Below are 14,720 nucleotides of genomic sequence, written 5' to 3'. Positions count from 1 at the left end.
CTCATTTCTTTGACTAAAATGTTTGGTACCTGCTGCGAGTTCCTTAAGATGGACTCGTCCACCAGCAAAGAGGTACAAACAGGAAACTAAACTGTTTTATGGAATTTCTAAGGGGAGGGTTGGATAGAACAACTGTGATTTGCCAGAGGAGACAGAGGAAACAGTTAGGTCATAGTTAAAACCTTGATATGTGATTAAGTGATTTAGCCTAATATTATATCCATGGCCAAATAATATCCATAAACGATCATTTATAGCTCATTGTGACCGATACTGATAATCAATAATTTACAGCTCACTGTGGGCAATTCAATAACCAATAATTTGCAGATATCTGTGACCAATACAGATAACAGTTAATTTATCTTTTTGTGTTTTGATCATTTAAAATAGAGCTGCTACTGTGGCTAATTCATTAAAAACTGCTCACTTGAATCAGTAAATGTGATTGTATTACATATGTTCTGCTGGTTTGATTCTAAAAATAAATGATTTTAAACCTGCACAAATTTTATCATGTCCATTTATATGAGTATTTATGGTAATCCTGATGAATTGCTATCAAAGTGCCATTAAACATATGTAATAGTGAATGAAACCAAAACAAGAAATTAAAGCAAGTCACATACATTAAACAACAAATCAAACAATACAAACACGATGAAAACACAAATATCTGTAAACGTGGTTTAACAGGGCTGCATCACAGTTTTTAAAATCAAATTTAAGACTTTTTAAAGGCCTTTTTGTTTTTTAAACTGAGCAAATAAAATTAGTGACATATATTGGATTTAGCTGATATGATAAAAAGGTGTTGGAAGAAAATCGCTAGGATGCTTGGAGGATATGCAACAGTGCTGCATTTTCACTTTAAAGTGTGCAATACACAGATCATGTACTTATTGAATAATATTGCAGCATTTTGCAGTTCAATAATCATTAAAGACATAAAAGACATTTCAAGGACCCATGGGAACCATGCGTAATATTTATGGCAGCAAACACACTGTGCAGCACTCATCTGTGACAGTTCTATTTTATAATTTATTTAAATATGATCATAATAATCATAATTGGAACAGGTAAAAACATCATACAGATCAGGTAGTCGTGTCATATAATTGGAAAAGTTTAAATGAATTAAATACTACAAGCACATTAATTTCACTCACAATGAACACCTTTGCATGCATGTTTTTAAGCGGACAGTGTGTGGTTTATGTAAACACCTTAAACGGTATCAGTGTAAGGACTTAAACAGTTTAAGAATAAACCGATAAACACGGGTAGATTTTTGACCTTTACCCTGTTTTCGCATTGCATGCAAACACCTTTACTGGCCTTCTTACCGGCTTATCCAGGGTGTTGTTTGCATGCCTCTTCATTGTTTGATGTCAAAAGCAGAGAATAACTAGATTATTTCAAATCTCACGTAAAAGCGGATTAGATTTTTGGGAGTTATCAACGTGTTGGTGTGCATGTAAACAGGCTCAATTTTAGTGTGTAAACATACAGTGTTTTAACCAGGTTAACGTCTCATGTCGCTCTGTAAGGATTATTTTAACAGCTATGCACCATGTTACATTGTTTTTGGGCTTGTTTTAATCAAGATTGTATGTTGTTAGTGACATTTTCCACATTCCGTTAATGTTTCACAAAGTAATACTTGAAAATGTGTCAAAAATGGTCCCAAAGTAATATACAGATGTGTTTTTGTCGTGTTTTTGTTGATCAGGAAAAAACGTATAGTGTTTATCAGCCTTTAACCCTTTTGTTTTGGTCCAGTCATTTCGACTCAGACGTTTATATATATATATATATATATATATATATATATATATATATATATATATATATATATATATATATATATATATATATATATATATATATTTTTTTTTTTTTTTTTTTTTTTTTATCCAATTGGAATAATATTCCTTGACTTTGTTCACATAAGGTATCTGATTTTTTATTTTTTTTATTTGTTTTAATTTTTTTATTTACATTTTATTGGTTTTATTTCACTTTGTTGCACTTGTGTTTGTGGTCAGAAATGACCAACCATTGGAAATGAATGGATTAGACTACAAAATACAGAAATATTAAGTGTTCAGGAACATCCCAATCCTTTATATGAGCACATACTGTACATGTGTGTTTGCATACAAAAAGTCCTCAGACATGCTATCAGTATTGTAAAGTCCAGATTCTAGGCTTAAAAAATGACATCTATTTTGTTCAGATCAAGCAAGTGATTATTAATTTATTACGTAATTGTTATTTTATTTTTTCGCAGGTAGTGCCATTTAAATATGTTCAAAAAAGGACATAATTACTAAAAAAGAAGTTGATAAAAGATCTAATGCAATATCCTGTGATAATATATGCAATATGAGAGATTTATAAACAATCTTAGTGGGCCGGTCATTTTTGACCGGGAACACAAAATGTGTTAGCACAAAAACGAACACAACACAAGGGTTAAACGGGAGAGAATTCACTTCAGGAAAAGATAAATAAAACAGTCAACAAAGCAAAGTCAAAGCAGTCACGACCAACTGCAAGGACAAAGTGAGAAAACACTTTAGAAAACAGGTCTGTCGCAAGCAGCCTCGCAGTCAACATGAGCAAGCATGACACTAAGAGGTGTTAGATTCTCACAGGCGCACACACACACACACACACACACACACACACACACACACACATAGGATTCCCCACTGTTAATTATTTCTCCTCATAATTGGCTTTGATGTGCGTGCTGTGCCCTAGCTGATGTGTGCATGAACAGTTTCTGCTTCCTGTGTATGCTGTAATTTTACAAATGACAACAGTACAAAACAAACAGCAAATAATTTCATCTCTCTGGTAGAGGATCATATTATTATACCTCATTTATGTTTAGATGAACATGACCTGAAAAAAGTTTGTATCATCAATGCTGTTTTAATGCACTTTGCCAAAATATGTTGATGGCTCAAATTTATTAAATGGACCATGCCTAGGTGTAGATTGTCCCTACCAACTCTCAGAAAATTGAAAATGTCCCGACCAACATTTGGGCAATTTTACCATATGGAATATTCTTTAATTTTATACTATGTTTTAATTTATTTTAATTATGACAATTATTAAAGTTCCTTAGTATAATTATTAATGTGTAAATTATTGTCATACCACTTCTGAAGCAGCGCATAAATGGTGTCGTGGCACCTGTTACTTTCCTCAGCACTGTACAGTCATTTGTACGATTTCTAAAAAATACATTTCTGGAGATTACACGGTCGGATTTACATTGGTCTCTGTTATGGGAGATTATACAGCGAGCAGTGTTCTGCACACATTCCCTCAGAGGGCCATCTGTGTCCTTGACCTGGGCAAGCGCCTGGGCAGGCAGAAGGGAGGACATAGGTGAAACAAATTTAAAGTCTGTGTAGGCCCCAGAGATGTACTTCAATGAATAATGTCTTTGTTCCTATGTCTGTTTCTCACAAAATATTGTGCTATTTCTGTTATCTGTGTAAGTCTCTACATTGTTCTGTGGTGAAATGCTTCTGCTGTTATCTGTATTAGTTTCTAGAATGTTCTTTGTTTGATTTGCTTCTCTTCTGCAGGTGCCTCATGGCTATAAAATCTGTGTTCGTAACCACTAAGTTGTCTTTGCATAGACCCGGCTTTGCTGTATGCATCTCCGTAAAACTCAATAAAGGTCTCGCCATCCTACAACAGTCTCTTATGTCCAATCTTTGAAATTAATTGATTTAAACAAGCATATTTTTTGTGTACAAATGTTTCCAGTCAAAAAGTAAAAAATGTCCTGAGTTTTGCATGCAGCTCAATGGAAAATTCTGCTTTTACAACCGGTAAGCGCCCACTTTAAAATGTAAACGATTGTGTCAAATATGCAGGATTTTAAGATGCTAGTCTAACTCTCAATAAATGTTTTATTTTGCACATTAGAGAAGAACATAGGGATAGGTTGGAAAATAGATTTTTTTTGTCAGTAAAAAAAAAGGCATTTGTGTCATTAGGTGTAAGCTAAGCCTAAAGCCTACTTTGTTCAGGAGGCCTACTTATTTAGCTAAAAGTGTAAGTACATATAAATAAGAAATATGAGACAAGATTATGTTGGAGTGAGGGGAGTTGAAAAGCAGAAAGTGGGGAAAAATGTCCATGTTCCATTCTCCTCATAATTTTGTTTATTTTATGATATCATTTTGCACGTTAATTGTAAATTTACTCTACACTTTGCTTAGATTTCCATTTGTTTAATGATGGATAATATATTTGACAGAAATTCACTTCATGTCCCTAGGATATCATTTTCTTGAGGTAAATGTTCTCAAAAAAGATAACATTTGATTTTGATCCCTTAAACTTAAGTTTATCACACCGTATATCCCTGTCACATTATCCAATTTTATCGCATATCACATTTTTCTTCCTAACCATGCAGCCCTAGTGGTCCGTTCTTAACATTTTCATGAGTAGGGTCTAAATTCCTCTGCAGTGCCCCCTGGAGTGAGTTATTTTTGCACATGACACTGCACAGCCGGTAGAGGGGGGTAGAGTGTAGACTAGTATTTTGTTTATTTTATAATTTTTTTATTTCTTGGCATAAAAAAATACAGTATATAATATAGTAAACGTGAACAAATGGGTTATGTCTGCTGTACTGTTTTTGTTTTATTTACTTTGTTTTTATAGCTGTAAAAAACAAATGAACAAATAATATCAGCAGTCTGGTTTGCCTATGCACTTTCTGACATGTGTGTGTGTGTGGGTGGTTTACGAGAACATTTTTATAGGTTACAAACTGGTAATTACAAGGGTATAATGCTATAAATGTGGTTTATGAAGACATTTCTAGCGCCACGTTACAGAGGGGAAGGAGCTGGATTCCATTTCAACATCCTTGGGCATGAAGGAGCTGAGGAATACTGATCTCCTGGAAGCACCGAGGGGGTTCAAGCAATCTGGAACATGCAGATATATAGCCCTTTGGTCGGTGCAGGTTTCTTCATCTGGAACACATAGATGCACGGAACTTGAAGAGAAGGTTTGCTCACCAGAGCTAAACCTGGTCGCTGTAGTTATCTCACTGGTATAGGGATTCCGAACTTGCCATTGCAATAGTCTCTTGTAGTGAGACTGGTACTTGGTCGAAATTCTACTGTCTCTCAGATGGAGACTAAGAAAGTTAGATGATCTGTTATCCTCTCTCTCTCATGGTGTGAGACTTAGCATGCTGGATGGTTTGTATTCTGTTACATCTCCTACCACTCAGACCAGAGATTCAGAATGTTCATTATTATTCTGTTATTGCTCCTGAACTCAAACAGCTGGGAACTCAGAACATTGATTATTATTCTGTTATTGCCTCTCTCTTGTAGAGTGAGACCAGAACAAAGGTGTTTTAGAAGTGTGTCTTGTTAATGTCTTCTTCAGAAACTCAGGACAAAGGTGTGGTCATCCAGTGGATAGATTTATACCTTCCTGATGAGGAGGAGATTTCAGTTTGGCGCCTTCCTGTTTCAGGGTCATGATTGGCTGCTGAGATCGGAGGGGGCCCACACAGTGTGGCTCACCCTCCCTTCTCTGTGTGGAAAATTTGCACACAACTTGTTAGAACAATGTCTTTAGAGTTTCATCTATGCATTGATCCTTTTCCAAACCTCTTCAAAAATTCCAAACATAATACTGAAAGATTAAATATTATGCATAAATATTACGCATGCATTAATTTATACCACTATAGTTCAGTTTGTGTGAACTATTGTGCTAATTGAACAACTGAAATTTACATCAACAGTTCAGTGAACAAACATGGAGTAGATGTTTTGCAGTTGAAGTCCATTTTAGGAGTAAAGTTTGTGTGTAAAGATTTGTCTTTGTGGCTTCTTAGTTTCAGCTTTTGCCACATGGTAAGTTAATACTGCTTCGAGAGGTCTTGAAGAATTGTATGGTTCTTCTCACCTCTGGCCTTAGGATGGGGGGTATGAGAGGTTGCTAAGAAACCACACATGGACCAATGAGAAGTCTTTTCCAAGGTGTTGGAAGGCCTTTCCTGCCTTGTGAGGGGTGTCTGGGAGTTGTCCGGGTAGCTTATCTGATGGCTGTGCTCGACATTTGTTTGTGTTGGTCCTGCCACGATCTAATCAAAATGGAGCAACTTTTCTTTGCCTTGAAAGTTAGAGAGGGGCTCTGCCATAAACTGGCTCATGGAATGTCATCTGGTCCGATTGTTCACCACACCTACAAAACAAGTTTTGTTCTCCCATGTTTTACCCCCCTCCTTCTTTAATTTAATCTCTCTCTCTCTCACTCTCTCTGTCTGAACAGCCTTGTTCACAGATTTCAAAGCTATACAAATATTAATGGTAAAACTAGGATAAAAGAAAACAAAAAAAAAGGGGGGGGGGGGGATACACACACACACATATATATACAGTACTGTGCAAAAGTTTTAGGCACTTGTGAAAAATGTTGCAGAGTAAGGATGTCTTCAAAAATAATGCCACAAATAGTTCTCATTTATCAATTAATGTCATACAAAGTCCAGTAAACATACAAAAAAGCTAAATCAATATTTGATGTAACCACCTTTGCCTTCAAAACAGCACCAATTCTCCTAGGTACACCTGGTTTTTCTTGGTTGTTGGCAGATAGGATGTTCCAAGCTTCTTGGAGAATGTGCCACAGTTTTTCTATCTGTTTAGGCTCTCTCAATTGCTTCTATCTCTTCATTTAATCCCAGACTGACTCAATGTTCTAGGGGTCAGTGGGGGCCATGCTTTCTGTTCTTCTATTCTAATCTATTCTATTAACAAAAGTAATGTTTGGGAGTCTAAAATGTATATTTCCTATTGACACACTAAATCTGAAGATATACATAACTATCTTAAGATAAATGTTTTTTGTGAAACATCTTATGTGCTTTTTGCACAGTACTGTGTGTGTGTACATATATATATATATATATCCATCAAACCAAAAAGTTTAGCAGTTGCATATGTTACATCCTACTGGCAGATTTAAAGAAACTCCAGGAAGCACTTACGCTCAGCAGTGATCAGTGGAGGGTAAAACAGAAAGTAGCCCACAAGCTCAGCTGTCAAGCGGCTAAGGAGGTTACTTGCTGTTATTCCACTGAGAATGACACTTCCATTATGCACCACATATATGAGAGATACAGCAGAACCCAAAGACTGAGATACACTCAAGATCTGGGAGAAAAGAAAAGAAAAGATAAGAGAAATGAAAAATTCAAGAGAGAAATAAAGAAATTACATTGCATGTTTCAACTTCTTATTTGAGAGCCATTTCAAGTTCTCAAAATGTCCAAGATTGTCTTTTGTCCACAATAAACTAAATTATTCAAAGAGAAATGTATATCATAAACATAAATGTGAAGTTTAAAGCTGAGAGCACAAGATGCAATGTCCCTAAAACCTCACATAGTGGATGTTATGAGTTAATAAAATGTTAGGTGTTGAACTGTCGCACCTGAACATTGAGAGCGTTGTGTGAGTTGAGAACAATGGCCTCTGCTTCAGCAAAAGCATTCTCCAGTCTCTGCTCCATCGTCTGAGCAAATCTACAGGACCTAAGGTCATCACCCCCACCAACAAACCTCAGAACTACACACACACACACAGAGACACATAAAGACATGTACATGGACCAAAGACTTAAAACTCCCACCTTTCTTTAAAAAAAACTTGACCAGAAGATCCCACAGAAACTTGTGAATATAGTGAAATTCAATTTAGCTGATTTTAGATTTATTAGAAACAGCTTGACAACAGAGGCAGCTACGACTCTTCCCCATATCACATTCTCAAGCCAGTTGAAAGTGTTTATATGCAAGCTCTTAAGGTTTTTTTCAAAAAATTAAATAGGTTTCATCATTGTGGTATTTTAGCCAAATATTTGATTTTATTTTGTATTATTTATTTATTTTTGTTAGGAACATCTGATTAGATTTGCCATAGGGGTGTAAAAAAATATTGTATCTTACGATATGATGCTCATGATTCAATACCATATGTATCATACGATACATAAACAAACACATTATAGTGTAATTAAAACCAATCAGCGCAACATTGAGACCAACGAAACAGTCTCCTCTATGGAGAGGCAACGCTGAGCGCTCACAAGAAAACAGAGCAAAAGATCTACAGTACATAGGCGAGAAGATTGATGGAAAACACCAAGTAGATTGTAGCGGTACAGCTTGTCGAATTTGCCAAACAACAGTGTCATGTCCCGGCACTACAGTACATCAAACATGTCGTTTTATTTATGTCGACATCAGCGCGAAACAGTGGATATGCGATGCAGAAACAGCAGCAGCAAAGTTACGCCTCTCCCAGAAGACACTGAGCAAAATGCTCATAAGTAACAAAAACAAGTTTTTTTAAAAACTTGACAACTTTACATGAGACGTATTATTCTCTGGTTTTGACATCTAAATGTAAACAGGTATGAGTACAACACTTGAACATAATGTAACTTTGGGGGGGTCCTCTGCTGTTTCATCAAAACTAGAATACTACAAACATAAAACTAGATTTCTTTACATGTTTGTGGTGATACAATGCAACATTGGCCATTATCAGGCCCAGTTTTCAAAAATAATCCAAATAAGTTGTTTTTTTTATGTCGAAAAGTTCTAAACACGCCCGACTGCGCAGTGCGCTGTTTTCTAAAGGAACTTACAGATGGTGACTAAGTGACACTGGCAGAGTGGATACTGATTTTCACCTATCAATCATGGCAGGATATAATTCTTCTTTGATATATGATTGTTGGTACTCCTCAATTACTAACATTCATCTTTTTTTTGTTGCTAGAGGTCAGTTAATATTCACGCAGTTAATATGCACTTCGTTTTGCCGGTACTTACTGTATCTAACACTACATGTTAGCTCACGATTGAACAGTTAAGATTATCTTTGTCCATTTATTATGCTGCGCCTGTGACGAGCAGCCCTTTCTCAATATCTTTAAATATGCAATCCATGCTGATAAACGATAGCGATGACAAAAGAAAGAAAACAATTCAATTGGACAAAACACAACAATCAGAAGAGGGCTACATCTAACTTATAGCTCTTCAATACACTATGCTTCTCAGCCACATGCTCAGACTCAATTCGAACACTGGGGAAGGGGCCAAACAAATCAGGTGTGCTGATCGGCAAAACCAGAGGTCAGATTCCTCTAGAGTTTTTTTCTTCTTCTTTTTTTTCTCGCCAATAAATAACATTGAAAGAAGTTTTTTCCTTGCTACAGTCACTTCAGCCTTCCGCTTGCTCTCTGGGGGCTTTCAGACAACAAGACATGATTTTCTACAAAGCTGCTTTGAAACTATGTGTTTTGTGAAAAGTGCTATACAAATATAAATGACTAGCGTCTCATTACAATTAAACAAAATAAACGCAGTGCTGTTGTTTAAGTTAATTTATTATAGAGCTCTGCTTTTTGTTGCCAATGTCAGACACTGTTGTCATTTATGAAAAAAAAAAACAAACAAAAAAAAAACATTTATGTTGAATCCTTGAATAAGTTTGAGCAAACATTTGTGGGCGCTGTTTTTTTCTTATTAATTTTTTTTATCGTATCGTATAGTGAAATTTGTGTATCGTTACATGTCAAATTTGCAGATGTATTTACTGACGTTAAGGCGTTAATTTTGTGCGATTAATTTGATGAAAAATAACGTCTTAATCATGCCCCTGACCTGTATGTAAATTCCATAATAATATTGAATGTTCCTACTCTTGGAGCAATGTATCTGAATTATAATATGTATTATATTTATAATTATTATACAGTATTCTAAATTACCTTTATTTGGGGGCCTTTCACAGTAAATATTAATATGTGATTAATTGTGATTAATTAATTGGCACATCATGTTTTTTTTTATTTTTATTCTTAATGGTCTTGCTCTCCCTGTATCCAAGGAGTACATATAAAAATAAAAAACAATTGAAAAAAAAGTTTGCAAGGGCTGGTACAAGGGATGATTGTGAACATACCATTAAGAAAAAGCACCTTTAGTCAATAAGCCCTTGCTTTCAGAGCAACCAATGACTGGAGCAGACTTTCAGTAGACTTAAAAGACCTGACAAGTACAAACAAGAACATTTTAAATCTGGCTGTTGTAAAATCAAAACTGTTTAATGTTTAATCTTGCATATGTTTGATTCATATGCACTGGTACTTGTTTATTGTAAGTTGATTTGATTCGTATGGTGATTCTTTTTTAGATGTATAGTTTGTAGTCTGAAGATTGTTTGGTTTAGTGCAATTTTTTCCTTTTTAACCCCAACCTGCCCAAGGACAGCAGATTCAAATTTGCCTTCTTGGATAAATCTGGCACATTTTCATCATGATGTTAATTAATGTGTATCATCCCCAATACATAAATAAATACAAATACAAAAAGAAAAAGACAACTTACTAAATATCAGGAAAAAAAAGAAAGAAAAAAATGAACATACTACATAGTATAGTATAGCACAAACATACAGAAAACAAGACAGTGGCATTCACAAAAGTAGCATACTTAATATTTAATGTTAATGTTTCTTATGACTATTACATTACTAATTACTATGAGATTTTTATAAAACAGGGTCTTTGTGGAAGTTGAAAATTCCGCCATCACTTATCCACCATCATGCTACTCTTTTACTCCTTTCCACACAACACAAGCATACAGTGACCAGAAGCTGGCGAAGAAAAAAAAAAAAAAAACATCATAAAATAAGTAAATGATTGCCGAATGTTCACACTTTACAATAAGGTTATATTTATTAACATTAGTTCCCATGAACTAACAATGAACAATACTTTAACAGCATTTTCAATGTTAATTCAACATCAATTTAAAAAAAAGTATACGTTAACATTAGTTAATGCATTATGAACTACCATGAACTAACAATGAACAATTGTATTTTCATGAATTAACCTTAACCAAGATTAATATTTGCTGTTAAAAGTCATTGTTCATTGTTCACGATACCTAATGCATTAACTAATGTTAAAGAATAGAACCTTACTGTAGAGTGTTATGAATTTTCATTATTGGGTTACACAGTTTTTCTTACCAACGTACATTCTGAGAAGCAGCATGAACATATTAGTCAGCTGTGTGTCTGACCTGTCTTCAGCATGAGTGAGATGGCAGGGCTGGATCTCCAGGGGGCAGCTGGGACGGGTACGGCCTGCACCAGTGGCACAAACTGCCGGATGTCCGCCATCAATCTCTCAATACCGTAGACAATCACAGCCTCTACCACCACTGAGGCAGTATATACTATCCCTCCACCCATCACATAGTAACCAACTGTCACGTTAGGAGCGCTGGAGATGCTCTCAATCTGAGAAAGATATCATAGTTTTGAAACTGTATTATTATAATATAGGAAGATATTTGCGGTAAACTCTTCAGATTGTTTTGTTTGCTGCAAATCTGCTACATATTTACTGTTACTTTGTTTCAAATAAATTATTTTTGCAAGGGTGCCTATGGAGGCATTTATTAATTCAATTAAAACACAAGATGCAGACAAAGACAAAGACAAAGAGAAAAAAAAATGAAGGAAGAGTCTAATGTGTCAAAGTGTAAAATATCCCACTGTGTCCCTAACAGTCTTAATACTGTAACTAGCTAGATAACTATATATATGTAGCTTGAGGTTGTATACTTTGGGTCAATCAGCTTTACTAGAGGATCCTTGCTGGTTGACCAGCTTTACCAGTCAAGTTTTTCTGGTGAAGAGCATCACTTTTACAAAATAAAAAAAGTAAGTGTTCTTGCTGCCTTAAAATTTTAAGTTGTGTCAGCATAAGAGGGAAAGTTGTTTGTACAGTACATAAAGTTGACTTAAATCAATATACCTTGTTAAATGAGCTTAATGTCTTTTTAAGTAAACTTGACTTTCTTATTTCAATCCGCTTCATTCCAATCCAGATCAAACCAAATATAGAAGTTCAATTAAATATATTATCTAGTTAGTAATGTTTCGTTCATGAACAAATCTTTCTTTCTAGGGGCCTGGGTAGCTCAGCGAGTAAAGACGCTGACTACCGCCCCTGGAGTTCGCAAGTTCGAATCCAGGGGGTGCTGAGTGACTCCAGCCAGGTCTCCTAAGCAACCAAACTGGCCCAGTTGCAAGGGAGGGTAGAGTCACATGGGGTAACTCCTCGTGGTCGCTATAATGTGGTTCGCTCTCGGTGGGGTGCGTGGTGAGTTGTGTGTGGATGCCACGGTGGATGGCATGAAGCCTCCACAAGCGCTATGTCTCCGCAGTAATGCACTCAACAAGCCACGTGATAAGAAGCATGGGATGACGATCTCAGATGCGGAGGCAACTGAGATTCATCCTCTGCCACCCAGATTGAGGCGAGTCACTATGCCACCACGAGGACTTAGAGCACATTAGGAATTGGGCATTCCAAATTGGGGAGAAAAAAATAAAATAAAAAATAAATCTGTCTTTTTGAACTAATCTTTTAAGTGAACGAAACATTCTCATTCACCTCAATACACTGACTCATATTTCACGTTCAATGACGTCTCTCTCTTTCAAAGCCAATGAGCTCTAGTTTGAAGTGAAAGGCTTATTTGTTAGTTTTTATGCCTGTGAAGACTGATTATAGCATGAGCCAAAAGCATTCGGTATTTCACCTGCTGAACGAATACGCCCCTTCACTGAACCAGTCGAGTCGGTCATTTGAGTCTAAATGAGATGAGACGTCTCATTCATGAACGAACTGAATGTACTAGTAAACTCATTCGCGATCGAAATGAATGAATCACTCAGTCATCTCGTTCGTGAACGAAGATCTGCTGACTAGCTTAACAAGAGGAGGCATGTCTTTTGTTCAGTTCGGCATGTGAGTCAATCTCGGTCAACAAGGAGAGAACGGGGCGAAATGCACTAAGACAAGTTTATAGGTATGCACAAAACATAATCCCCAATTAATGAATGTGTACAAAATTATAAAGACCACACAGTTAAAATGACATGAATTACGAATGGAAATGTTGTGCTTTGGTGCAGAGTGTACGATATCATTAGGCTTTTCTTGAACTTTTTCGATGTCTTGGTAAAAGTCAGACCTACCATTTGTGGTGAAAACGGTTATGATGTTTAAACTCCATTTTTAAAGTGGCTTTATACGTTTGTAGACATGCAAATTCTATTTGTTTTGCTTTGTCCTGCTTTTAAAGAGTGACTATAAAGCGAACCAATAGCATTCGAGAGCGGGCTGTGAAGGAGCATATCATTGATTTGACCCACTGAATGAATACACCCCTTCACTGAACCAGTCGGTCATCTCGTTCATGACCGAACTGAATGTACTGGTACACTCATTCACAAACAAAATGAATCAGTCATAATAAATGAGGATCTGTTGACCGGCTGAACAAGAGGAGGAGCTACATGTCGTTTGTTCAAATTGTCAATCTACTAGAAAAGGGGCTGGATTAATTATGAAAAAAAGTGACTGATGACCACACATTACAATGATATACGAATGTTTCTGAAACTCAATATTAATTATTTATTTTTTTGGCTAGTATTGTTGTCTTTTTCTGTATAGCTTGAAAAGTCATGCTTAGTAGCTAAGAGTATGATAGATATGCCTTGCTGTCATTTGTGGAGAAACGCTTATAATGCTTAAACACTCTGCAGTGTAGAAGTCTCTAATAGAACTGTAGACATGCAAATTTTAATAAAGGGTAATTAGACTTGTTCTGGTTGTGAATGACTGCTTTTAGTTCAATGCAATAACTTAAAAGACGTCATTTGGCACCATCTACTGCCGCAAAAACGTAACTTGCAGACATGGTCAACGAACGAGTCATTGAAAGAATCTGACCGAATATTTTGGGTGAACGGATTCAAAAGACTCGAGTCACTGAAATAAATAAAAATCACCACCACTAATATTATCATTTAATATTACTAATAACCATAGAGTTAGGTAGGGCCATCCCACTGTCAGAGGTCAAATAAAATAATACAACGAATAAAATAAAATCAGAGACCAATGTCTGATCCTTCTATCATAATAAGACTTAAGCTTGTTAAGGAGACACACATGGGCCTCAACACTTTACATGACAAATAACTGAAAGTGAAAACAAACACAATAACCACCAGCATAAATAAAAGCAGCAAATAGTTAAAATAACTAACTAAATAAATAAAAGACAGTAACACTACAATTTGTATAATTTATTCATGCTGCAGTGCATGCTGTGACTCGGAATATGTTAGCGTGATGTGCTTCGTTCTCTTGGCTTATTTTTTTTTATTTCAGCTGAATAGTTTTTCGAAGTTCAATAACTTATGACAAGTTCAGCCAACAAAAAACTCAACAAGATCAATCAAGGGCAGATATTCTAACTCTACATTTTAGGTTTTGATAACTAAAAGGCAAAATATATATATATATATATTTTTTTATAATGATGGCTATACTGGTCCACCCATCTAGACCAGCACCAAACCATCATAAACCAGCCTGGACTAGCATGAAAATTCATACTGATTGACTGTGTGAATGGTGTTTGCAAAAACCCAACACGTGTTACTGAGTGATTCAGTTTCATGTAGCCTCTGTGTAAATCTGAAACTCTGAGCCTTTAATTCAAAATATCATTGGAGCATTTAACCAGAGAATTATAT

General features: G+C 35.8%; 1 protein-coding gene across 1 annotated transcript in view; it reads right to left on the bottom strand.

The window, feature by feature from the left end:
• Window positions 1-14,720, bottom strand: part of LOC127417341 (UPF0606 protein KIAA1549L-like) — a 198,615-nt gene that overhangs the window by 106,764 nt on the left and 77,131 nt on the right. Inside the window, exons 5-7 of the mRNA XM_051657312.1 lie at window positions 11,180-11,399; window positions 7,507-7,640; window positions 7,061-7,226 (exon numbers count right to left, since the gene is read on the bottom strand). Coding sequence (XP_051513272.1) covers window positions 7,061-7,226; window positions 7,507-7,640; window positions 11,180-11,399 — 520 coding nt within the window. The remainder of the gene's footprint in view (window positions 1-7,060; window positions 7,227-7,506; window positions 7,641-11,179; window positions 11,400-14,720) is intronic.

Source organism: Myxocyprinus asiaticus, chromosome 26 (assembly GCF_019703515.2).
Source record: "Myxocyprinus asiaticus isolate MX2 ecotype Aquarium Trade chromosome 26, UBuf_Myxa_2, whole genome shotgun sequence".
In the NCBI taxonomy this organism is placed as follows: domain Eukaryota; kingdom Metazoa; phylum Chordata; class Actinopteri; order Cypriniformes; family Catostomidae; genus Myxocyprinus; species Myxocyprinus asiaticus.
This window is presented reverse-complemented; position numbering and strand designations above follow the sequence as displayed.